At 31.3% G+C, this 27,115-nt stretch overlaps 2 protein-coding genes across 11 annotated transcripts in view; one reads left to right on the forward strand and one right to left on the reverse strand.

Moving 5' to 3' along the window:
* LOC143252147 (protein ROP-like) overlaps nucleotides 1-14,838 on the forward strand; it is a 45,083-nt gene extending 30,245 nt beyond the window's left edge. The window contains exons 15-17 of one of the 4 annotated variants that reach the window (XR_013028858.1): nucleotides 755-808; nucleotides 3,811-4,129; nucleotides 14,725-14,838. Coding sequence is in view for 1 of the 4 variants with exons in the window: in XM_076503842.1 (XP_076359957.1) it covers nucleotides 755-808; nucleotides 3,811-3,905 (149 nt within the window). In the remaining 3 variants the exon portion in view is untranslated. Of the gene's footprint in view, nucleotides 1-754; nucleotides 2,869-3,810; nucleotides 4,500-14,724 lie in introns of those variants that run through there. The other 3 variants (XR_013028857.1, XM_076503842.1, XR_013028859.1) reach the window with 3 other exon arrangements.
* The window catches only part of LOC143252145 (ecotropic viral integration site 5 ortholog-like), an 86,693-nt gene continuing 70,525 nt past the window's right edge, over nucleotides 10,948-27,115 (reverse strand). For all 7 annotated transcript variants that reach the window (XM_076503836.1, XM_076503838.1, XM_076503837.1 and 4 more), the window contains 9 exons: nucleotides 26,367-26,420; nucleotides 25,851-26,018; nucleotides 25,309-25,455; nucleotides 24,834-24,983; nucleotides 23,734-23,901; nucleotides 21,868-22,014; nucleotides 20,217-20,312; nucleotides 16,803-16,898; nucleotides 10,948-14,955 (listed from right to left, as the gene is read on the reverse strand). In XM_076503836.1, the coding sequence (XP_076359951.1) occupies nucleotides 14,689-14,955; nucleotides 16,803-16,898; nucleotides 20,217-20,312; nucleotides 21,868-22,014; nucleotides 23,734-23,901; nucleotides 24,834-24,983; nucleotides 25,309-25,455; nucleotides 25,851-26,018; nucleotides 26,367-26,420 (1,293 nt within the window). In that variant the 3' untranslated portion in view covers nucleotides 10,948-14,688. The remainder of the gene's footprint in view (nucleotides 14,956-16,802; nucleotides 16,899-20,216; nucleotides 20,313-21,867; nucleotides 22,015-23,733; nucleotides 23,902-24,833; nucleotides 24,984-25,308; nucleotides 25,456-25,850; nucleotides 26,019-26,366; nucleotides 26,421-27,115) is intronic.

The raw sequence follows: 27,115 nt of genomic DNA on the forward strand, positions 1-27,115 counted from the left end.
CTAGAAAAGGTTCCTTGGTGGGAAGGTAGTAAGTTTTTGGATTTATGATGCTAAAATCAGAGGTTCGATTCCTCTAGTTGAAATGTTGAGATCAAATTTTTAACAAACATTGTGCCTGAAAGATTCTCAAATTTTCTTCATGGCAAAAGTAAAGCCTAAAAGCTGCACAAAACTCTTAAAAGCCACATGTGGCTTATGAGTCTCAGATTGCCAACCACTAGTGTATTTCATGTTGCACTGCCATAAAATTTATTTTGTGTTTTAGAAGTGGGAGTGCTTTGAAGAGTAAGTGATAGTCAAATCCCACAATTGGATCAGAGTAGGATTTGGGTGCCATTTACTACATACCTTCTCAGTAGTTTGTTAGTTCACTGTTTTATCCCCAGAAATTTATTATTAATACACTAAATGAATTTAAGTGCAAAACTGTTAACATCTGTATAGTTGGTTACATAAGTTAAATATTCTCTGGAATGTTCAAAAACACCAGGCAGAAATTATGTAAAATTTATCATTTTACATCATTTTATCATTTGGAAGAGAAACTAATAATCTGTAGAATACATTTGTTATATTACATAATTACTATGTACTGTATGAATTTTTATCTTTATTTTCAGTGTTTTAAAGTTGTTAAAATATAAATGAAAATGTTTTATTGTTCAGTAAAATGTTTGGTATTACAGATCTGTGTCATGCTTTTCCTGCTATCTTCATTTGTACTTAATGTATGTTTTTTCAATTTCTATTTCAGGATCTGACCACATACTCACACCTGAAGGTTTTCTCAGTGATCTTCGTGAGCTTGGTAATTAAACTAACTGAAGTTTTTCAGTTTTGAAAGCCAAGTTTAATTTTGCTCTACATCATAAGCTAATCATTAGGTCTGGATCTCAATCTCAAAAATAAAAGAATGGACAAATTCCAAAGCTTTAGTTTTTATAGGTACTAGAAACATTAGTATGATATGACAAAAATGGTGCAAACAATTTTTTATTAAGAGATGTGATAAACATCCAATATCATACTTTCAAGTTTTGATGCCTTCACTGTATGTGTTATTTGATCTATCTGAATAATCTGAGTAAAGATCATTAGCATCTTTAGAATGTTAAGTCTTATCTGTTCATATTTGAATACAGTAACAGGTGTTTGTCTTAGTAATTAAATGTTACATGTTTATAATTAGTCTATTAATAGAAAATATGTCCAAGCTATTAATATTAAAGTAAGGCTTTACTATAAAACACATCAGAAGCACCATTTCATAAACTTATTTTTGGAAAAAAAAATTTTTAAGGTTTATTTTCATTGTTTAATACACATTTGTCTTACTATTGAATAGTTATAATCAAAATAAGTTTTGAAACAGAATAAGGAATGTACATTCTTTGGTGTGCAAAAGCTCTTGAACTTTCTGATTCACAAGAGAAGATTCTATTTTAAAGTTTAACTAAAAGAGTTTAGTTAATGAAATTTAACAAACTGTACTCATCTGATGAAATGATGTATTATAATCAGCATAAGAAAGAACATAAGAAAAATATTTTTAATTAGCTATACTCATTACCGGGTTGCTTTTTATTTTTGTATTCACTAGGTAGCTTGCTGTTATTAAAAGATAATAACAATAAATTTGAGGTTTAATGTTTAGGTTTTTTTAAAATAAATGTGTTTATGTGTGTTATGTGCTTCCACCAATTGCTATAGTATTATTGGTGAAAACAGAAAAACAACATTTAAAGTGTAAATTTTAAATTACATTATGTAATCACTGACTGTAATCAATGAGTTTACTCATAATCAGCTAAGTTTACATACTTATTGATATAGAAAACAAGTTACTTTAAACATGTTAAAAACTTAGATCTTACTATTTTTGTTTGTACACAGACATTAACAATTCTCACATTTGAATGTGTTTAAAACATGTAACTTTCAAAACTGTTAAGCTTTGTGGCTGAAATATTAATCATGTTAAATTTCTGCTTGTAACAAACCCATTCTAGGATGAGTTTTGTTACCCAATGTATAATATGTATATTCTATACACAGTTGTTATGTTTTCCTTCAAGCCTTGTTTTGTTCTCTTGTCCTTGCATCACACAAGCTGAAAAGCTATTTCCATGTTTTGCTTTTCCAAAGAATTTCTGTGATTTTCATAATATGTAATACCATTGATAAGCCTGTTGTCAAACATCAGATTTTCTTCATAATACGTGTGTATGTTTTAAATAAATGTTTAGTGTCACAGCAGGAACGAGTCCATGAATGTCTGTATTTAAGTAAATTATTTTTTATCTTCAGTCAGTAAACTTTTGTAAAAACAGTTTGCATCTCCTGAAGTGCACAGTTCTTTCCTTAAAAACATTTATAGAATTTCTCGTGAAATTGTATCAAATTTCATATAATTACTATTAAAATGTGGATTGTTCAGTAATTATTCTGTTATTAGATATGATGCTTTTGTTCTTGCTAAAACTAAAAGGAATGATATGGTATATTGTTATTTTTTATTATAACTGTGGATTAATGTTGTATGCATCATTATACAATGGCTGTTGAGAACTGGTAGATGACTACGCATAATATATTTATTTTGTTAGATTGTTTTGTAAATGATTGTCCTGTCTTAGTATGGCAAGTTTAGCATGTCAAGAAATTGTACAGTTGAATTGTATTGTTTTATATCAAACATTAAAAGAATATCTTATCCTGGTAATACAGGTGAATGTATAACGAAATTATACAACTGAAATTCACTGTTACAATCATATATTACACCTTTTATTATAAAGTAATTTCTGTCATAAATGCTTCCAATGAATTAGTTGTTTTTTCTAAATAAAATTTTAGTTCATAATTGTACGTACTGTGGTGAAATGTATTGTGATTAATATTCTGGGTGACTGAAGGGTGAAGAAAAGCATCAGTCTCTGTACATTGAAGCTCAAGACAGACGTTTTTGGTCTATGTTGTGGTCTGTCTGTATGAAAATGGTAAAACCTGATATGACCTACCTTTCTCATTATGATAGGTTTTGAAACCTTGTTTATATTATCTTAAGTGTTGGGCTAGCGGATTCTAAATGTGGAAATATTTTTCGTATTTTTAGCCCTCCTGGAAATATTGATTCAGGCCATATCTGAATAGCCTTACAAGTTTTATAAAGTGTACAATTTTGTAGACATCTGTGTCATATAACCATGTGTAATGTATAAATACCAGATCCAGACAGTTTGACAGTGATGGGAATAGTAATTAATTGGTTCTAAACTTATTTTGGCACCTTGATTTTAGATTGTCCCAAATCTTGGGCCTTTCTCCACAATTGCTGAGGTTGTAGGTTTTTAAAAACACCTGCCAAGTAGGGCTGTTATGTAACTTGTTTTTCGACTGGTTTGTGTGGAAAGAGAAATGACCAAATCAATGGAATAGCCAGGTACAAAATTTTTGGCATGCTGAGTATTATGATGGACGAATAAGAAGTGTACAGATCCTTGGAGGCAAGTTGCATGCAGCTAAAAATTAAACAAGCACTATGTATTATATATTGGTAAGCAAGAATCATCATGCAAACTGGTTGTATGGGTTTGTGTGCAATCAGATCCAGTGATTACTACGACACTGGACCAATTACTTTCCTTCATAATAACCAACATTTTACATAGATAACTAACAATTAACAGAGAAATGATAAAACAAAAATTTGACCAATGTTCGGTTTGTGTGTTTGAGCAATTAAGATTGTATTGAATAGTTTTCACCTTGAAATGTCTTGTCATCTATGGTCGTTGATTCTCTTTAAAGATGTTGCTCAAGAGGTAAAAAGTGAGGCCAGACATCAGTTTCTGTGGGTATATTTTTGCATTTGTGTAGCAGACTTGTACAGTGGTGGACACTGATGAGGTATGAGGAGTTCGTTGAGCCAGTCCCCACCCCAGAGAATATTGAGTCATGTGACAGTGGTGGACACTGATGAGGTATGAGGAGTTCGTTGAGCCAGCCCCCACCCCAGAGAATATTGAGTCATGTGACAGTGGTGGACACAGATGAGGTGAGGAGTTCGTTGAGCCAGTCCCCACCCCAGAGAATATTGAGTCATGTGACAGTGGTGGACACTGATGAGGTATGAGGAGTTCGTTGAGCCAGCCCCCACCCCAGAGAATATTGAGTCATATGATTTTATAAGAAAAAATAAGGGCTTAAATTTGGGGAAAATATGGTGGAAATTATATTCATATTTTTATTCAGATGACAAAACAGTTGTATGCACTCCAAAACAAACTAGGTAAGTTTAAGTTTTTATCATTATTGTTTTATCACCTGGTCAGTTATTAATTTATTTAAAAACAAATGTGAAATATTTTTAAGGGTAATCCGAATTTTACCTCCCATATATATTGGAAACACTTTTATGAGATTATTTTATTATGTGACAAAAAATGCCAAATTTTTATGGTACACTAATGTTGTATAAATCTGTAGATTGAAAATATTATATTGTCCTGAAGTGGTTTTTTACGTTGACCAAAACAAAACAAAAAAAAACATGAAAAATAAGATGGGATTATTTTACATTTAACAACAGTCATAATATTGTATAGTAAGTAATGATCGCACTGTACGACGTTATGTGCTGTTCTATAATAGGCCAATCACTTTTCATTACTTGTGTCCCAGTGATAATTAAGAAGGCTTGGGACCGACACAGGCAGGTGGTTAGGATGTTCGACTCGTAATCTGAGGGCTGCGGGTTCGAATCCCAATCGCACGAAACATGCTCGTCCTTTCAGCCGTTGGGGCGTTATTATGTATGGTTAATCCCACTATTCGTTGATAAGAGTTGGCGTTGGGTAGTCTTACACTGCTAAATTAGGGATGGCTAGTGCAGATAGCCCTCGTGTAGCTTTGCGCGAAATTTAAAAACAAACAAACGAAAGCTTATCACATGTGATCAAAAGGTATATAGAAGACAGCTAAATAACAAGCGAAGTAGAAGTTTCCATGCCGAACAATATGTATATATTTACAAAAAAAAAAAAAGCTTTCCACTGGTATAGCGGTAAGTTTGCGGATTTGCAACGCTACCTACCGGGTAACTTTGCGCTTAGCTACAAACAAACAAATAAAATATAACTTTACAAAACAGCACAATTGTTTTAGGAAAAACTGGAACCACTGCGAAAATTTACACTAGTATGAGAAACGTATACAATATGAAAGTCTGAGTCTCTACTTTTCCGGATTTAGATCCAAAGCGCATTTTTACAATGGTTACAACAATGCACACAGTAAAAGATATCACTATAGAAATCGGTTGGAGCTAAAGTGCTTTTCACAAGTTTTTCAGAAACGTGACAATAAATAAAAGTTTCTCATTCTTACTTGTTACAGATGTCCATACAAATTTGGTATCGCCTCGTCTTTGAGATTGATTTAATTTGTAAATGTGGGTTATGATTTTATCTCTCGTCTTTTCAACAAAAGCGAAACGTAAAGATTCTCTCATTGTCAGAAAGAGTGTGTGGTGCATGACGAATCGTGGCACCGTTGATCTGATAACATGTACCGTTTCTGATGTGGATATCTTGTACGTTTTTACAAACTTAAATATGAAAGGAGCGACATGCTGAGACTCTCCGTCATAGGGATCAAGTCTCGCAACCTGTAATTGTACTACTATTAGAATGAAGGAAATTCCACTTCTATCATACAAGAATAACGCAAGAGTTGACAGTGAATACTTTAAAGTTTATAACTAGTTGTCTTTCAAATAATCTATCATTTCAAAATTAGAGACGGTTATTCACAGATAACCTGTGTAGTTTTACATGAAATTTTTGAAACATATTTTTCACCCTAAAAAACATTAATGTTATACTAAATTAATTTAAGTGGAAAACTTCTAAGCTTTAACGTAGTTAGTTCACTCAAATTCAATATTATTATAACTATGAAATACAAATGCAAGAAAAGAAAAATGGTAAAATCAAACATTTCTACAAATCTAAGCACGACCTGATGTTCCGCAGAATGGAGACTGTAAGAATATTATGTTTGGATACTAATCTTGTAAATTGATAAAAAGTCACATTAACTAGAATTTAATTACAAATGACTAAAACCTAACTACATGTTTAGAAAGACAATTTACCTTTTCTAATTATTTGTGACATAAGTTTGCATGTTGATTCACTTTGAGGCCAGTGTTACTGGGGTAAGGAGAATAGTGACATCTCGAGTTGAAGATAGATTAGACGGTTTTATTTTTTAACCTTTTCGTGTTCATAATTTTGAGACAAAAAATTCCTGAAGATGCTTCATTTTTCTGGTTTTATTCATCTTTAAACCATCTGCTAAACAATTAAAAACGTTAACGCTGATTAAAGTTGTATTGTTTCCTGGTATGGTGAAAAAATTGTCCCCTATCTTACTCGGGCCATTCTTAACGATTACAGACCTCCATTACTCTTTTAAATAGATGTTCCGATTAGGGATTCGAAAGAAATTATTAAAGATATAGTATTGTCATTAATGTAAAAAATTTGAAGTATTTATGTAATAGTGAACGTCTATATTTCTGGTTGATGTTTGTTAGATTCCTGTATAGGCCAAATTATTATCTAAGTTAAAAATACAACTTAACATCTTAAGTATGGTTGAATACATGAAAAATGGAATATCCTGCAGATTCGTCATTTGAGTGATATAACAGTAAATGATTTATAAAAGATGACCTTTGTAGTTACATTTGAGTATATGTTCGTCAGTCAATACGTTGATTGTATTTTTCAGTGCAAAATATAAATGTTTAAACATATCAAACGAGACTTCTTGTTCCAGTGCAAATCATTTTTTTTCGCACTCCTTTCTCCACAAGTTTAAAATATAAAGTAGAACTTCAATACGTAATAAATCCAAACTAATTCTGTACAGCGAGTACTTTAGATCAGCACTAGGGCCCGGCATGGCCAAGTGTGTTAAGGCGTTCGACTCGTAATCCGAGGGTCGCGGGGTCGAATCCCGCTCGCACCAAACATGTTCGCCCTTTCAGCCGTGGGGGCGTTATAATGTGACGGTCAATCCCACTATTCATTGGTAAAAGAGTAGCCCAAAAGTTGGCGGTGGGTGGTGATGACTAGCTGCCTTCCTTCTAGTCTTATACTGCTAAATTAGAGACGGCCAGCGCAGATAGCCCTGTTTTTCTACAAGTTGTAGAAAAACGGTAACCACTACCGTTCACGGTTTTGTTAAGGTAAAATGTTCATCTTGTGTGACCTCTTTGGCATTCTGCGCTGTCGCGTAAGATTCGTTCATAAAATATAGTTGCGTTTAACTTGTGATGAAAACACATTCTTTACATTTTTGTATTTCATTTACTTAATTTTGAAAATTATGCTAAGATTCGCGTTTCTGTATTAAATTCCTAGATAAAATAAATAAAATATTGGGTATTTAGTTATTTTACAATAATGGGCTGTGAAGGCTTCTACAACATGAAATGACGCTCGAAGATTGGTCAACTTATGGCTGACGGTGAAACATCAGTAAAAAATTCACTTTTTTTTTTTTTTTTGAGAAGATGGGTCATTGATCTTGATCTTTTGAAGGCGAATAAATAAATACAAATATAAGTGTAAAAACGAAAAGCTCGTCATTACTACCTTGGGGAATGTATATCATATTCTATATATACTCTTCAAACAAAGAAACGCAAAAGGGATATTTTTGTTATTTTAAAGAGAAATATATGTAATAACGTTACGAGCTCAGAGTATGTGATGTTACACGTGTTAAGGCACTGATTGTCAAACGAAAATGACAATAAAAGTTGTGCACTTTGTAAACAGGGGAAAACATCGGATTTTTCGCCAAAACGCATTAGTGTCCAATAAATTTGTTTGAGAGATCTACATGTTCTGCAAGTGCAACACGTGCAAAATCCCTATAAAAGTGACGGGTTCTCGGTTTCCATAGCTCAGTGTTAAGCCACCGACACGCAATACAGTTACGCCAAGACTGACTGAAGCACAACGCAACAACGCCATTGGTCGCTTGGAAGCAGGCGAATCTCGATCAGATGTTGCCAGAGCTGTGAATGTCCACCCAAGCACCATCACAAGGCTATGGAATCGTCACCAACAACATGGATCAACTTGTGACCGTCCACGATCTGGCAGACCACGCCCGCACAAGATCACTACATCCGGTTATGTCACCTTCGGGATAGGACCACTACTGCGACGTCTACTGCCTCACCCATACCAGGGCTGTGTAGGATTTCCGATCAGACCATACGCAACCGTCGACGAGATTCTTAGGCCCCATGTGCAACCCATCATGGTGAACGTCAACGACGTTTTTCAACATGACAACGCCCGTTCTCATACAGCCCGACTCACCACTGTCTTCTTGAGACACCACAACATCAACGTTCTTCCCTGGCGCTCCAGATCACCAGATTTAAACCCCATCAAACATCTTTGGGACGAGTTGGACCGACAGACGGCGACAACCTCAACCGCAGACTCTACCTTAGCTTGTAGCAGCTTTGCAGGCTGAGTGGACAGCTATTCCACAGGATGTGATTCGTCATCTCATCGCTTTCATGGGCAGGAGATACCAAGCAGTTATTGATGCTCACGGGGGGGCATACTCGTTATTGACGTTAAACTTCAACTAGTGAGCGTGGACTTCGCCTTCGCAGACTTTGGATGTTCAGCAGTGAATGTGCAAAGTTTCACACATGTCATACAGAACTACCCGGAATAAACTTGTTAACAATATGTCTCAAATTTTGCCTTTTGCGTTTCTTTTTCTGAAGAGTATATATAGAATATTTGATTTTCCTCAAAAATTCTTGCTAAATTACTCATATTAACATTACTTCCAAAAATCGGAGGCGTAGCTAGGGTTTTCAACGCCCGGGGACAAAGTCAGTTTTTGCGTCCCCTCGTGACAAAATTAAGCCACAATTCCTAATTATGTAACACCAATTTGGCGCCTCCCACCCCCGATGCTGGGCCCGGAGACAGATGTACCCCTTGCCCCTCTCCTAGCTACGTCACTTCCAAAAATATCGTTAACAACGAGGGAAGTACCTGAAGAAACAATTAATGCTGATTTATGAGTAGAAACGTAAGTGGCAGGTGGATTTTTACTTTTGCTTTACTTGCGTAGCTTGTTCTCGTTAGAAATTAATACCGATTATAGACGATCGCAAAAATAAGGCGATTCCCTTTTTAGAAAATTATAGGAAAGAAGAAATTTAGCGTTTTCTTTTTCTTTTTTTAGATCCGAATACTATAAACGAGTAAATTAGTTCAAAAAATTAACAGTGACCTTAAGCGAACATCTGGCGCACTCGTGTAGTCGAATGCTACTTGGACAGTGAGAATACGACAAGCTAAAGTAGGAGAAAAAGACCTGTGTTCAAACGATTATAAGGCGATATGAATGTTACAGCCTAATTATTAATAAAGAAACGCCACTTTATTATCGGAGCAACACGGTATTAATCCTCCTACCGGAAATTATAAAAACCTATTATACTCTTTTTTTTTTTTTTTTGACGTACTGGGTGTTTAAAACTTTCAGTGATAGAAGACATCTATTGTTAATTTTGGGACATATAAAAATGTCATTTCCTACTTTACGCATTTCAAAAACCAAGAAAAAACTGGATAAAGGGAAACGTTTACTATCTATGGGGTTTTCAGTCCGTTTTACTTTACAATATAGTAATCTAAGTTAATTTGGGTAAGTGAATAATATTATGAAATTTCGTCGAATTCAATATTCAATTCAAAGGAGTGTTTTTTTTTTTACGAATTGCTTAAAAAACAACTACTTGATCATTTTCGTAGGATGTTTAAAAATATGCGAGTAAGAAAAATATGTTTAAGAATTAATAGTATAGAGGGATTGGTTTTCCACAATATACATACTGAGTGTGATTAAATATTTTTGATATAAAGCTTTAAACAGTTGGCACTAATTTTGGCCCATAAATCAGACACGTTAAAAAGCAAGCAGACACACAGACCTGACCATTTCCTGCGGATCTTATAAATCTTTCAGTATTTCTTGAGCAAAATTAAACGAACTGTATATACTACCGAAGATTGAATATGTTATATTAAAGATTTTTAATATGCAAATTAGTAAGTCACGTGGCAATGACAGCAAATACATCGTCGGCGTTAGAACGTCATGTTACAAAATGCTGCACTTTCCTGACTAGGGATGGGACATAACACGTTGCAGGTTTACTTCAGGATGGACATTGTCCACAAAGTTAATTCATATTTATTCGTCTTCCAATATTACGTAAGTACAAGGTGGATCCCCGTCTTGAACATATTTAAATATATGCATATTTTGCGTCGGAATGGGCGTTTACATACCCTTCTCACAAGCGATTAATTTTCGGTGATAACAATATAGGTGTGGAGAATACAATGTCAAAATGCAGCATTTTGTAACAGGTGAGACACAGGAGTAGCCTACCACCTATCACGGGCAACATAATAGAAGATAATCTTTACCCGAAAAAAGCGATAGGGTTTGTTTCAACATAATATCCATTCAAATGATGTATATCTGAAACAGCTGTAGAAGGAAAGAGGGGGTTCAAAAGGCACTGGTGAACTCGTGAGACAGCACCTATGGATTTCTGGGTAATTGGACTGTTTAAAATGGGTATGGGGAAACAGTCATTCTTGTAAGCTAGGTGGCTTATTGAAAACATGCAGCGAAAAGAACGCACTTTGGAGATGACAGCCTTATAACAGAACATTTTGCAGTAGAAATTATATTACACGGTTAGTGTCACGATTCAGTGCATTGAGTATGACCATGTGACATGGTGTGGGCTTCAAAATAATTTTAACATCTACTCAACCCCTGTATACTATAATTAAAAATATTTCACTCTAGTCAGAATTCTTGAAATAAATATTTTATACAATGCCAAACAATGTACAAAACTGAGTAAAAGTTTTGCAAAGTGGTTATACAAATATGTTCTCTAAGGCCACCGTCATATCAATATAACGACACAGTCACTGGTTACAAATATACAACTGAACAATGAAATTACACAAGGTCACTTATTATTACAATAACTACATTTCTTGTTGCATAACAGTCCTATCACAGATAAATAACCACACCAGTTTGTAGTGCTTTTAATAAAGACGGATCACACGCTAACACAAACAGATTTATATGTAGATCTACGAAGTGCGAGTGCTGCAAATTATTCTCAGCATACGTTATCAATAAGGCACGAGGATAAAAACAAACAAAACGTGCTGCAATACACGCGCTTATTTATTCTTTATATATATATTTATAAAACCTGTATTTTTATAGCCTTTATATAGTCTCATATTACTTAGCTATCTTCTCCATTAGTTCAATATTAAGTATTGTATGTATACATATGAAACATTTTCACATTCAAATAGTGTTCACACAGGAAAAATACAATTTTTTTATCATGAAATTAAACATCGTAAAGATGGTTAATTTTTTGAAATAATTTGAATTACACTTTTCCCACAACATGTAAAATGTTAATTATGTCAAATGGAAAAAAAAAAATTGACATTTTTGGAGAATAACTTAGTATGATTTACAAAAATAAAAAAATTGTGAAGTTTGGATTGTAATAAATAAGCCAATAATCAGCTTCTTCTCCAAACAAAACTTATTTCTCGTATCTTGTGATACACAGAAATAAATCAATATTTATTATAAATATTTTATAGGAACTCTTCTAATTAATGATTGTTTTTAAGTTCATTTTCTAACATGTATTCTAATACCATTAAAATTGGAGGTATAATGTTTAAGTTCTCTTTATACTCTAAATTTTGACAAAAACTCATTTCTGAGAAACGTTACTAATAACGCCTCATTTAACGATTTTTTTATTTTTTATTTTTTGCCAAGATACTTGTTAAACATTCAAATCTCAGAAACATTTAAATCATTTTATATGGCATTCTGACATTAATTTCAACAGTGAATTGTAACAGTTCATATACACATTTCCATTACAGAACTAAGTTGGCAGGTATTACAAAACACAGCAGAGGAAGCTGACATGAGGGAAAACAAAAATCTCCAAATAGAAATCACTACACTGATTTGTACTCAACTGTTAGAACGACAGGGACAGGAGATACTTTTAATAATTAACAAAGACAAAAATTAAGTTAGTTACTTAATTGGCTTAATACATAATTTTCTCAATACTTCTGCTCTACTGATAAAACATGGTATTTATTAAAAGTGCAGTTAGTCATTACCTTAGAACAATGCAAATCAGATACTGATGAAATAAAGCTTTAATAAAAAAATTTAAAGAAAAAGATACAAATAATTCAAAATGATTTTGTGAAAAACTAATATATAAAGTATTTACAACAATTAATAAAAAAATGTAAAAGTAAAAATCATGACGATTTTTTTTACCAGAAATAATTGGTACTATACAAGTTGCTCTATTACAGTCTAAGATTGTTTAGCAAACGTGCAACTGGTTATACAATGAGATTGTAGCAAATTATATTCCACTATAATTACTTAGTTTTTGTTGTTTTTGAGCCAAACATTTGCAAGATGTAAATTCAGCATATGTACAATTTAGGCTCTATGGACCCCTATCACCTCACCCACCGTATTAAAAGAATTTAACCAAAAATAATTATAATAAAAATTGAACAAGCTGAGTACCTTAATCTTTAAAACTCAACCATAACCCTGCATCCATAACATATATTACAGACTCAATCATATTTGGATATATACATCACTGCACACCAATAAGACAGAAATAACACAATGCAAGATATCTTCGTTTATGATATTCCGATATACAAGTGTGACAATCTTATCACAAACAGTTCTGTGATTTATGTGGTCTCAGCATTTTTTTCTTCTTCTATCATCCCTCAGATTTCAACTAAAGTCAGTTTCTTAACATCCGCACCCATCAGCTTCTAGCAACTTTCTATACTATTACTTATGATCATCACTAGTATTTACTTTACTTAATACAGAATATTTATTATGTAAAGATTACTTCTTGAACCTGTTTTTATTTTTTAAACACAGAAAAAATTACGAACATAATGATTTCACCAACATTGATATATATATACCTGAAATCTAACTTAATATGTATACATAAAGTATGACTTATTTTTTACCCAAAATTTTTCATTCAAGTTAGTCAGTCAGCTTCAAATGGAATATTGATAAAAGTTTGTTAAAGTTGTTTCTTCTTACAACATAATTTAGGTTTAAAAACAAAAGAAACTATAATGCTAGTAAAGTTTTACACTGGCCTTCTATAAAGTTTACCTAATTATCCATACCATCAAAAGTACCTTAATATTTAATTCGTAAGTTAGAAAGGTAATTAAAGTACGAGTTTCTTTAGTACTTACTGTTGAGGAAGGTAATGGAAGTACATTGTTAAGTTTATAACAAAGTGAAAGCACAAGTATAGCTGGAATTCTAATTTATATCTATAAACTTTCTTTAAAAATAATTTAGGAACTACATCTATTACCTTGTGTGTTAGAAAATCTGTGACACAGATATCAGTTTCTCAAACATTTGCTATATTACCTACTTATTGCACACTGATCCACAAAATATTTGTACAAGTGATTTTCAAAATAATTTTCTTGAACATCAAAATAACTTCATACTTGTATATTGTTTAATGATATTATTTAAAATGAGACAATATAAAAAACTTTGTTACTCAACTACAAAAGGTAATTTTACAGAAATCAATTTTATATTTTATCTCCTAAGCCTTCTGTCTACGTTTGCAACCTTCAATATTTTATTTCCTAATATTAAACACAATAAATTAATAATTAAGTTTATAAAATAGGTTTTTAATAATACTTCAACAATTTTATTATTAATTTTAAAAATTAACACTAATTATTAATATGCATAAACAACTAATCCAAAAGAATAAATACCTTCTTTACAAAACGTTCTATACATCAGAATCAAACAATATTAATGTAAATTTCACAAATAACTGAACATCTTTCAATGTTTTTAATTTTTAAGCCTACACGTCATTAAGCAATTTTTATAAAATATATTATTAGATAAGGGAAACCAGTTTTATGATTTGTTATGTAGAAGCAAATGGGTAAAACAAAACTATATAAAAAACAAGAAATAAAAACATGTTACAACATATTTGGATGCATGCTTTAAAACAAATCCTGAACTTTATGATTTTTGATTTGCACCTTAGATTACAAATGCTGTTTTCCAATGATTTGTCATTTAAGATGTTTGTTTTTCAGTTTACGATTTTATTACACAACACTAATGCACATATTTTCTTTTGTTTTTGTTAACGTGTAATTCCTAGTGGCAGTTCACTATTATAAATGATAAATTTGTAAGTTACTTATTTTACTACTACAAAATTAGATATTTCACTTATAATTGTAGTTTATTTGCAAAAAATTTACAATGTGATAAATGAAGCATTTCTTTCAACTCTTATATAACTTTAAACAATCAACATATACAACTTTCTGTAATTAAAACCAAGGCAGTGTTGTTTTTGTTTTTATTGTTTTATAGTCAATAATACAGGGTCAATGCCCTGACTTGTAACACTCATCACATGGTTCAATGTTCTCCATTTAATTTACTATTCTTAAACAGGTCTTTACTGGTCAGGTGGTTTGACTCCCTCCCAAAATGCAGTATTTGGTCACTCAATGCATCATCTCCAGCTTTATTATTTCTACCAACAGCTAATTCCAATAGGCTATTTACATGTCTAAGAGACTCTTCTGAAAAGTTACAAGTTTTAACACCATTGCTATTTTGACGCAAGTTCTGAAGAGCCACTGTAGATATTAGCCTTCGGTTTTGGGTTTCCAATCGCATCACCTAGTAGTTAATAAAATCAAGAGTATTAACCTCTGATGGTGGGTTTTCATTTATATTAACTATTGTTTATTTATAAGTGGTTCTTATTTAGAGATGTCACTTTTCCTGAGCTTTGTTATCTTTCATATATTTACATTATTTCCTAGTGATTAAAACTGTACTTTTGTTCCAGATGTTTTTCAGTTATACAAAATAAATTCAATAAATGTACTGTATACATTTTGACTTTTTTGTTTTTAATAATCTGTCACCTTGCTAGGGTGTGAATTTCATACCAATGTTTTTGTCTATATATGATCTAGTTAAACATATAGTCACTTATATGATCTTACAGAATGAGGTTGCACTTGCACGACTCATGAAGAATTGTTTTATCCACTATTTTTTGTCCATAACAAATGCAGTGGTACTAAGGTACTAACTATTAAAATATTGACTGAATTAATTGTTTTCTTTAGTTATTTCAAAAATTAATATCAAGTATTTGTTACAAAATTCTTTTATACATTGGTGTTCAATAGATATTGTTCAAATATTCCATAAGTGTATTTGGTGAATATTTTAACACATTAAGGTAAGTATATTATGTGAAATATGCTGAAATTTAAAAAAAAAACAACATTGATACCTCAACATACTTAATGTCTTTATATTAGTACCTAGAATTACTACAGTATCAGTACTAACAAACTCAGTTTTTAAACTTTTATTTTGAAGTGAACCATATCATCTTTAGTCTTTCAATCTACACTGTGGTTACAAAAATAACCAAATTCTCAAATTCAAATGTGATACAGATATTTTCATCTGAACTATAAACCCATACCAATCATTTTGAAAATCTCTTCAGAGACATACAAAGGTCAACAATCCCAGGATTATTTTGACAACGTTTTGACCTTTCTAGATCATATTCAGGTTAAGAAGGTTAAATGACCTAGGAGGGTCAAAACATTGTTCTCTCCTCATCAATAAGTGTTAATACCCATAACAGCTGTTCTGAGATACATCTTTATTTCAAGTGGGTTTCTCATCATCAAGAATCCCAGGATTGAGACTGATATTATTTGGTGTTAAGTATTTAATAGTGCTATCCAGTCAGCTTACAAAATTTCCCTGTTTCTGTGAGATGTATTGGTTTGTCTATATATTCACCAGTTTAATGTCTAAGAGAATGTCCAGGTAGGTAAGTGTTTTACTAATGGAAATTTGTTTTCATTAGTGACTTGCAGTTATTGAAATACCACTACACTATTATTTTGGTTTGACTTACATGTTGGAAGTTGTATTTTCAGCACTAGACAAAGTAACTAACGTTTTTGTAGAGCAGGTTATGGGTTTAATGATTCTGAACTGCTTTTTAGTTGTCTTTATTGGGAACATTTATTAATTTCCTGTATGATCACACAGGTTTGGCATAGTTTACTACTGGAAGGATGACTTCCACCTGGTGCTAACTCAAAGTTGACTTTAGCACGAACTAACATAAATACACGAGTAATTAATTTTTTTTCTTACCTTCAACAGAAAATGTATGCTAGTTACAAATAGCTGTTTTATTTACGTGCTAATTTAGCATAATAACTGAACCAAACTTCTTTAATATATCTATCAGCAAAGTATAGAAACCTATTACAAAAAAATATAACTTGAAACACTACTCACTGTAATAGTACTTATGTACTGTTTTTTCTATTTTGCAGTAATTTGTCTCTGTACAAAATCTATAAATAAGTACATTAAATGATTGAAATTATGGATTACTAAACCCAGTAATCATATTTAGGCTTTATTTTTAGTTTAAAATACAAACGTTACTAATACGTTAATATATTTTAAATGCTAACCTCAGCTTTTAGGTCTGCTAGTTGATCATGGAGATCCTTAAAGTCATCACTTTCTGCTCCTGAAGATAGTCGATCAGCAGTTACTATTTCTTGGTTCTGAAAGACAGATGTTGTAATCCAGTTATCAAATTATATAGTGCAGTTTTAATATATTTACTGCAAAAGCCTGAAGTTGTTTTATGCTAACATCAAATATTAAATGCATTATTCCAAATTTAAAATGATAAGAAAGAACAGTCTTGAATCTAAAAGATTCAAACTGCTTGCTTCATCCACGTGTGGTTAACAGAGACAAAAGAATAAGCCATGAAGGAAAATAATTATATTACACAGTATCCTAGCAAATTATGTTTTAAAAGGATCATGGGAAAAGACCCTTACCTACGTAAGTTATTACCAGATACTGTATAGCATTAAAACTGATTTCCTTCAAGTCTTATCATATTTTAAGCTTCTAAGGACCACATGTGCATGGAGTGCAGAAGATTAGTCCATAATTCTTAATCAGGCATGGATGGCTCAAATTATTCATCTAAATAATATTTTAAATATCTCATATCATAGCAAAAAGTTTGAATTTCTTGTTCTGTCTTTTGCTTCTTTTTTTTTACATAACTCAAAAACAATGGCATCAACCAATTTCACTAAAGGTGACATAAAAAATGATACATTTAAAACTAAGTATTAATAACTACTAATAGCTATTAAAAAATCAGGAGTCCACTGAAACACAGTTAGAAAAACAAGCAAATAAACTTAAAAAAAATGGAAATTAATGTAGGGATGGCTAGTATTAATCCTTCAAAATCAATGCAAACTACAGCTGGGATGGCATTTGTCTCATCTTTACATGACAACACAGGTAAGAATTAACAATTATTCAGTCACAGTTGAATTCATCCTTTTTTGTTTCTGTTAACATTCTACTATTGTAAGTGCCTTTTCTAAATGCTATTATGTAATGACAATTTAAATGCAATCCCTACATTTACTTTCTTTTCAAAATTTTTCTTTACTTGTACAATATCATCCTGAAAATGAATTAATGATCATCAAAACATGTCAAGTGTAATGACACTGTAGATCAGTTTCAGAAATTTTTATTGTGTAATCTAATAAAGGTTTTGTATTTAACTGCATTTATATATTTACGTTTTACACAAGTGCCCAAGAATTGTAGCTGACTCCAACTGTTAAGGCTTTAGTATAGCTGCTAAAGTTTTTTAATGTAATTCTGAAAAAAAAACGAAACAAAAAACATATGATGACATGCTGCAAATTAGTCAGTAGTTATAGTCTTGAGTATACGAATATTTTGTAACTTTACAAAATTAATAATTTAACATATTGATACCACTTAAATACAGATCAGTTAATAAAAGAAAGAACCTTACAGTGGAAAATAAGTTCTTCCAATATACTGACTGCAGCTAAAGGTGGACCATTGCAACACTCTACTGCAAAAACATTTCCCTGAAGCACAGTGCATTATGTGCACTAAAATATTATCCAATAGTTCTATGGCACCTGCTAACCTGTACCAGCATTTAGAAATCAATCATTCTCAATATAAAGTTTTTCAAGAGAATTGTTAATGTATTTACAGACTGTAAAACCTAGATGTTAAAAACTGTCAAAAACAATGAAAAAACACAATAAAGCCATCTTGCAAATCAAGTTACCACATTAAGTATGCTAGAAGAGCACATATGATTGGAGAAAACTTCATTAAACCTTGTGTGAAAGATATTGTAAAGTTTCTGCTATATTAAAAAAAAAATGTACGATAAATGAGGCATTACAGCTGTCAAAATACTTTTGTCCATCAAATTAATCTTGCTGTCAACATCAAAAATGTGCTAGTTTCCCAACTGACATCTTACAATGTATATTCATTATGGCTAGTTCAGTTCACATGTGTTGCAGCTTGCAGTACTGCTGGTATTTGTGCATTACATGTTTGATAACTCTTGAGGATCTGCTTTTAATTGGATGTTTGTAAAGCAACACAACTGGTCAAGAAATATTAAACTGCATTAACTTCATGAAAATATATAAAATAAGTTGGGAAAAGATGTGTTGATGTCTGTAGTTATGGTACCAGAGAAATGGTTGGCAAAATAGCAGGTCCTGTAACCCAGATCAAAACTTTGGTCCCAGGATGCACCAGTAGCCAGTGTTCTTCAAAGACAAGCAAAAAGGTGAGGTAATTCTTAGGAGTCAAAGTGCTTCTGAGATTTTTGTGAAAAGTACTGGAATTTTATGTGGATCAATTTTGACTATGAGACTCAAATACCATGTGGCTTCTGAGGCTCATGTGTTTTGCAGGTATCTTTAAAAAGCTAAATGAAGTGTATTTGTTGCTGCAAGGAAAGGATGTCATCATTTTTACTGCAAAAAGATGAAAATTCATTATTGTTGCACAAATTAGCATTTTGGAGTTCATACACAGAAAACAAGAATTTCGATTGCGTCAACATTAAATAATTTTATCACCAAAATTAATTCTATCCATGATGAAAATGTTTTCAGTGACATTACACAGTGCCTTAACTTGGTTCAATAATTTCCTCCATCAAATAGGTGCATAGTCCATTTTCACCGACATGTAAGCTAGTTGGCTCATCGGTGCAAAATTAAAACAGAATAGGTTAACAGTTACCAATTCTACACTAAAGCAAAGCTTCTGCAAGCTTCTTAATTAATTTTGGAGTAGCCCAATTCACCAGTACCCAACTGTAGTTAAACGTGCAGTTTGTTAGCTTCTTTCCTTTGCTACCTGTAAGAAACTGTATTCTCCTACTATATTGCAACAAAAACAAAATACAGGGACAAATTGAATGCTGCACCTGATATGAGAATCCAGGGATCCAGCATCACTTCCAATATTAAAGAGTTGAGGAAAAGAAGCAATTAAACTATTCTTATTAAAATAGAAAACTTTTAAAATATTTTAAGAATGTTTACATGCTATGAAATTAGGATTAGTGTTTTCTTCAATTTTTATATACACACATACACAAGTTTTATAAATTTATTTGTGCATGTAGTTACTTATTGTACAAAGATAATGTTTTACAATTTGACTTTCTAATATTAAAATCTTTCTTATGGGTTCTACTAATAGTTTTAGAACTCAAAAGTTTGGGAAACACTAAACTAATACAATGCTACAAAAGGAATTTTTAATATTAACAAAATGTGTTAGCAAACAGTTTATCAACCAGAGATAAAAACCTTATTTCCCAATAAAGATTTAGACACAATTAAGCCTAAAAAAAAAAAACATCCCAAAGTGCTAAATTTTAAGCTCTTATAGTCTAACTTTTCATATAGTGGGAGTGAAATCCATAAAAACACCAAATAATTTCATCTATCCTTTCTAGATGTCCTGATAAAACAAAATATAATTACTTTGATCTCTAAAGACGAAACCTTCTGCTTCAGTTCTGCTATGATTTGAGTTTGTTCAACTTCCCGAATCCTTGACATAACCCGTTCTTCCTTCATCTGAGAATTAAAATTTACAGCATAATCAATTTGACAACACATGCTGAGAAGTGTATAAGAAACACTGTAGTTTGTCGTATGTTAAGTTTTATTGGTTCCAATCTTTCTCTTACAATGGAAATTTATTTTGATATATAATTAGTCATGATACAGAGTAAAAAAAACCAAAATCAGTAATAATAATAATTATTATTATTATTAAGTGTTGCACTCAAGTGTAGCATCATGATATATATTGTCACCTGTGATAAATGTTTATTTTCTACTCTTATGTTGAAGTATAGGCAAGTGCATTGCATTCCATTTAATTTATATTTGAACAGACTCATTTTCTTTTTAACATTTTTACATTCTGACAAGCTTCTGGCCACACCATAACTTATCATATTTTTTGTTTAAAGGAGGAACATCACTATCTTATGTTACCATAACCACCGAGACTTTTAAATAATGTAGTAATAAATATGTGGAATCTGGATAAAAATAAACTGACACAAGTGCTGCAATTTCATATATTATAATACTTTAAAAACGTATTAAATCATACCTGATGAGAACAACATTACCTTGTGGTTTTCACACTAAAGAATTATTTTCAACTGAATCAATTTGTCTACACAATTATTCACTAGTATTGTGATGATTATCTGACACACTGAAGGCTAAAAATAACAGACAATTTTCATCACTTCTTTGCAATATATAAAGTACATTGCAAACCTTAATCACTAGTAGATTCTGAACACAAAAGATTTTTTTACACAGTAACAGCATTACAAAAGAAGCTGGACTTAAATAAACTGAATTAAATAGACATGAACCATCAAGAGATGCTTAATATATCTTACTCTTAGTAACATCAAGCACAAACATCTCCATTTAGATACTTACAACTATGCTGTAATGGTTCAACATAGTGCTCAATTAAACAGATTTGCAATGGTTTTGTGGTCTTGAAACTTTTACAGGTTATACAGTAATTCTTGTATGCTGAATTAAAAATAGTATCCAGTTTTCTCCATCAAGTATATATTTCACAAAAACATCACATTACTTTTACATAAGTGACAAATTTTCATTGAACCCTGGTCATATTTTGTCATGCTCAAAATACTGACAATAATTGGCTATAGATTTCTCTAGACCAATTGAGATGTGAGAATCTTATTCATTCTAGAACCTAAAACACAAAACTTTTCATTGCGATAAATGAAATGATAATTTGACTCAACTTTTTTCTATTCCCAATTTGTAAAAGATTACATGATAGAGATAATAGTTAAAAAATATAAGTAGCCGAATTATGGAAAACTCAGTTATTAAAAAAACAACAGGCCTCTGTCCTTAGTGCTTAGAAATAACTGAATAGTATGTGAAATTATTAAAGTAGCATTAACTTAACCAAATAAATATTGGTCAGCTTTTTAATTCTGGAATATCCATATTTTCTAACTATCTTTTCCTGCTTATACATGTTATAAACCCACTAAACTTGAAAAATCACACATTCTAACCATAATTTAACTATTAACATGTTAATTTATGTAGTGTCAACCTGTGAATGCAAGTCTAGGTTCTTTCTTTGTTCTTCCTTTAACTGGTTCTGAAGATCACTTTTTTCTGCCACTACTGTTTCCAATTTTCCCTCTAATTTCTCCACTTCTTCTACTTGGCGTCGCACCTGATTCAGACTTACTTGGTTCTGTGGCACAGAGAAATACATTTATCTTCCACAAATCTGTAAGTACTTTCAATTAAAAAGTAATGTGAACTCACTGTTAAAAGGAAATAATCTTATTTTCAGTACATGGTGAAATCTTTCAAAATAAAGACTCATCCTGCACTACTCTAAATACAAATTTCTACATAACATTTCTTTAAGAGACTTGACATTTCCATATTTTTCAATTTAAGTGTTTTCAAAGGTTGTTTCATCTCATTTTACATCAAATGGTTTAAAATCAGTTACAGCTCAATCATTAAGATTCCCATTAAACAATTATTCAAATAAATTTATCAAAATTTAAATGCATATTGAACTATCTAACCCTTGCAGAATGACCACATTAATTTCCAAAGTTTACTACCCATACTTCTACAGCTTAAATGTGTGTGTATACATTATGCTGATATTTCAATATTTCTTTTAGTTTTGTATAATTAACACAACTTAAGCTTTTAAAGTGGTTATAAAAACTAAAAAGAATATTTAATCTAACCTACAAAGTACAAGTTATCACCAGATTAAAATAAAAATACTGTAACTAGCAAAAATTATATTAAACTAATAATTAACATAATTAAGCATTATTATTTGTAAGCATGTATAGGTTTTGATATATTTAACAAGGATGGGGGGGGGGCATAATTTTATCTGACTAAGTTTTAGGATAATTTTTCAATTTCCTCAACCTTATTTCCCAAGTTTCCTAAATTTTTTATATAGCATACATTATAGTATTACTGTTGACAGGCACACTTTACAAGTGCAAATTTTTCTTTAGTTTCTTAACTTTGTACAAAATTTGAACATTTTTCAAAATGGTAAAAGTTTAAAATTAACAAATTTTTCATGACATTTGCAGTTATAATTAAACTCTTAAAACCCAATATCTTCAAAACTTAAAATTAAATAGAATATTTCTTAAGCATCAGGTGTATATTTCTTGCATAGCAATACTTAATTGACATGGAGTGTTTGTTTTATAAATGTAAACAAACCTATGCATAATCCCAAATTTTGAGCTTTGGGAAGGTAGAAAGTCAACAACTATTTGACAAAATTGTTGGATATGATGATTACTTCTATAGTACACCCATGGCACCAATGCACAGAGCATGATTTTTAGAGCAATGGAACAAATCAAGAACTCCCATATTTATAGTCCTGGCATGTTGTCCACTATGTCATGCTAAATTCAACACAGTGTTGATAAGAATTTATAATAATCTTAATATTTTAAATAGTCATAATAACCGTAATAATAAATTAAATAATTATTATAATCACAAATCCACCTAATATTAATAATTTAAGTTAAAATACAGGTAAAAACATTTTTAATCAATACCCTATGATGTGTGCATCCCCAATGCAAACTTAAGTATCTTGAAACAATTATATTCAACAATTTCAGACATTTACAGCATTTTATAACTTTCTGTAGTCGAATGTAATTATTGTTTAAGGTTTTATGCCTGTTATTGTAAAGTTCTAAAACAGGCCTCAACACTGACAAATCTGGCTTCAAGTTCTTAATCAGTTCTATTAGCATATAAATTACATTGATTTGCAAAATAAAAAATAAAATTCAACTTAACATATTCAATGCTTTGCATACTTAAGATTGAAAAGTATATCCAAAAGATAATTCTTTTATTATTTTTTTCATCTGAAAGCCATGAAATGAATTTTGCCAACCTGTGTTTCTAGTTCCATAATTTTCTGCCTCAGTTCCTTCAGTTCTGCTGTAGCATCTGTTTCATGAAGTTTTGCTGAAAGCAAATCTTCCTGTAACTGAGCAAGCAATGTTTTCTCCTGTTTTTTAGAGGGTGAGGAGCAGTTGGTTTTTGATTCAGTTAGATGTGTCTGGAATAAAGTATTCACCCATGAAAATTCAGTTTTGTTCACATCAACACAAACACAAAACAAATTCTGTTTAATATTTGTTTAAAAGCACTGTGACATCAAGCATTGCAGCACAAATAGTTGTACTTATTAAAAACATCTAACACTGTGGTTTCCAACAGCAAGGCTCTGATAATGTTTGCATCAAATGATTCAGGTTGCAAAGAACATTTGCAAAGTGGCATCATAAATACATAAACAAAAAACTTGCAAAATATTTCAATAAAATAAATGAATACTGTGTGAGTGGCAGTATGAAAGAAAGCAGGAGGTTCAGTAAATGATACCCATTAAAAAAAGTGATAATTCACTATTTCTTAATGGAATAAATTACACAGTATTAGCCAATTGACTCACCACCTAATAAATAAGTATTTACATTTTAACACCTTATTTTAAAAGCCATATTTTGTTTCCCAGTAGGTATGCTAATTTCACCTTGTCAGATTGTAAAATGAGGGTCTCGGGCACTTTCATATTTTACTTAATTTAAGATAATAAGAAATGTTTGAAGTGCTCTGTTTAAGTCATTACAATTTAAAATGCCCTTTTTGCACTTCCATTTGAAGTATTATATAGAAACATAAAATAATCTGTATCATGTTGAAATAATCTGATTCTGTATAATTTCAGTAATTATGAGTAAATATAAATACATTGTGAATTGACATACAAAACTTTTGTATGTTAAACAATTTTTACCTTAAGTACACGACAAATGTTTACAGTTTTGTACATCATGCCTTCTTCATTTTTGTGAAGATGAAATTTTATTGAGTTCTTTAGGTAATTTCAGCATTAAAGTTATACAATTACATGTCAAACATTAATTACTGCAGGATAATAAACTTTACATCTGTAAAAATGGAATGATTTCTTGTTTCACATCTCACCTCCCACATCAGATAGAGATCAGCAACTTTCTGTCGAAGTTCCTTAATAGCCAGGTGACCCTCAGCTTCACGCAATTTACTGGCAATCAACTCTTCTTGTAGGTTAGCAATGGAATTATCAGGTTTAGTTTCTCGCAGTATTTTATTGGCCTAGAAAATAAATTATATAACTAGTTTTACTCAGTTTATTTGTTCAAAAGGAAACCTTTCTTTATAACTTGAGTGCAGATGAAGAAATTCTAATATCTTAAAGCAACATTCTTTTACTAATTTTTTCCAATGTTCAAAAACTACACCTTAATAATTGTTCTTTTAAATAGTAATTAAATTTATTTTTTTTTTAAATTTTATTCGTATACAATTCTTAAGTGAAGCTTCTACCCTGTTTGTTCTGACCTATTAATCAATTTTATTTAAAGAATTAAAACCAAGTATTTCACTTTATCTTCACAAAATGTTTAACTACTTGCACAACCTCTTCAAGCTCCTGAATTTTCTGTCGTAAGTGTTCTACAAGATCATCTTTTTCTGCACCCCTGAGTTTTACATCTACAAGTTCCTCCTGCAATGACTTGACAATGTCATCTGTATATATGTCCAGAGAAGGAGGCTGAGAACCAATCTAAAAATAAGATATTTTTTAATATACCAATATATCAAAAACTGCCACCAATGTAAACATACGTTTGTAACTGAATGTCAAGTTCTGAACAGCAGCCCATAAAATGTATTTCAGAAACCCAAACAATCTATTCAATGGAATCCCTTTATGTCATTTAGAAAACCAGTAGATTATTCAATAAGTGCCACTAGACTTAACTGGAATAACAAAAACAAAATGAAAGTGTGAAACACTGGGCCTTACATAAACTTGCATGCATGAAAGAAGTCTTCTTGAACTACCATATCTTTAAAAATCTAAGTATACATAAATATAAAAAAAACTTCAGAACCAAATTCTACAAGAAATAATGTTAAATAATTTTTAACTTGCAGATATCTTAGCAAATTCTCTACCTTATGTAGTTCTTGAATTTGCTTGTAGGCTTCTTTTAGTTCTTGTCTTATTGCATTTTCTTTGTCCTGCAAAGCAACTAATTCCCTCTTGATTACAAAGTTGTCTTCTGCTTCCTGAGCTCGACTAACCTGTCCTTGTATCAACTTATTAGCTAATGTAGTACTTTCCTGTTTAAACAGTAATAACATCAGCCTATGTAACACTGGTGCTTCTAAATACAAATGCAAGTTAAAGCTCACAACTTGTTCTTAAACAGAGAACTGATCACTTTATATATCCAATTTTTCACCATATACAATACTGATAACAAACGTTGTCACTGATTGATGATATATTTCTTATTATTAACCATAGAAATTATGTAGCATTATTTTTGCTGCTAATCTTTATTGGTTATTTTATATAACATGATTTTTCTAAGTTTTCTAGTTTCATCTTTTCATAGCTTTAGCAACGTAAAAACTAACAAACATGCAGTAACATTTCAATCATTGCTACTAGATGAAATTAATTACCTGCTCTAGGTTTTCAATCCTTTGCCTGAGAGTTCTATTTTCTGTCCTTAATCTCTGAAAAACAAATCAATTATGATAAATATTTTATATATAAAGAGCTATTTACATTACCTGCATTTTGTTTTAACTATGAACGAATTTCTTCAAAAGGATAGGGACAATGCTGAAGAAAAACAATGTCATCTAAGATATAAAAGTTGCCAGACATTCTCTTGCAATTCCATATATTCTTTTAGTGGTAGTGACCACATTACACAGGTAATAATAGTTAGATGCTGGGAATTATATGGCACTGAAAATGTTCTTGGTTATTTAACTACTCCAAACATATTTTGCTTATAGTTTAATTATAAATACCACACAAAAATTAATATTATTAAATATTAAAAGCCCATAAAGAACAACATAAATATTTGTTAAGTTAAACACCACATGAAATAGAAGAATAGAGTCAAGTTCCCACTGAATAAAATTCTGGCAGGGATCACTTGAACTGTCCAATTAAGCCAACAAATATCTCAAGAAGCTGTAATAAACTTGGCTATCATAAACAAGTAGCTTAACAAAAATCCCTAATGACCAGATGTCAACAAGGTCTCAGATGTTCACAAAAATGGCAGGTGATAGACTGCCTAGTGCAGTTCTAGAAAGATCTGCCATTTTTTTTTGTATATAATCCCTTGTCAAATATGGAGGCTAACATGCCATGATGTAGCATTCAGTACAATTGAAACACTCACCTAATATCT

This window comes from Tachypleus tridentatus, chromosome 6, assembly GCF_004210375.1.
Source record: "Tachypleus tridentatus isolate NWPU-2018 chromosome 6, ASM421037v1, whole genome shotgun sequence".
NCBI lineage: Eukaryota > Metazoa > Arthropoda > Merostomata > Xiphosura > Limulidae > Tachypleus > Tachypleus tridentatus.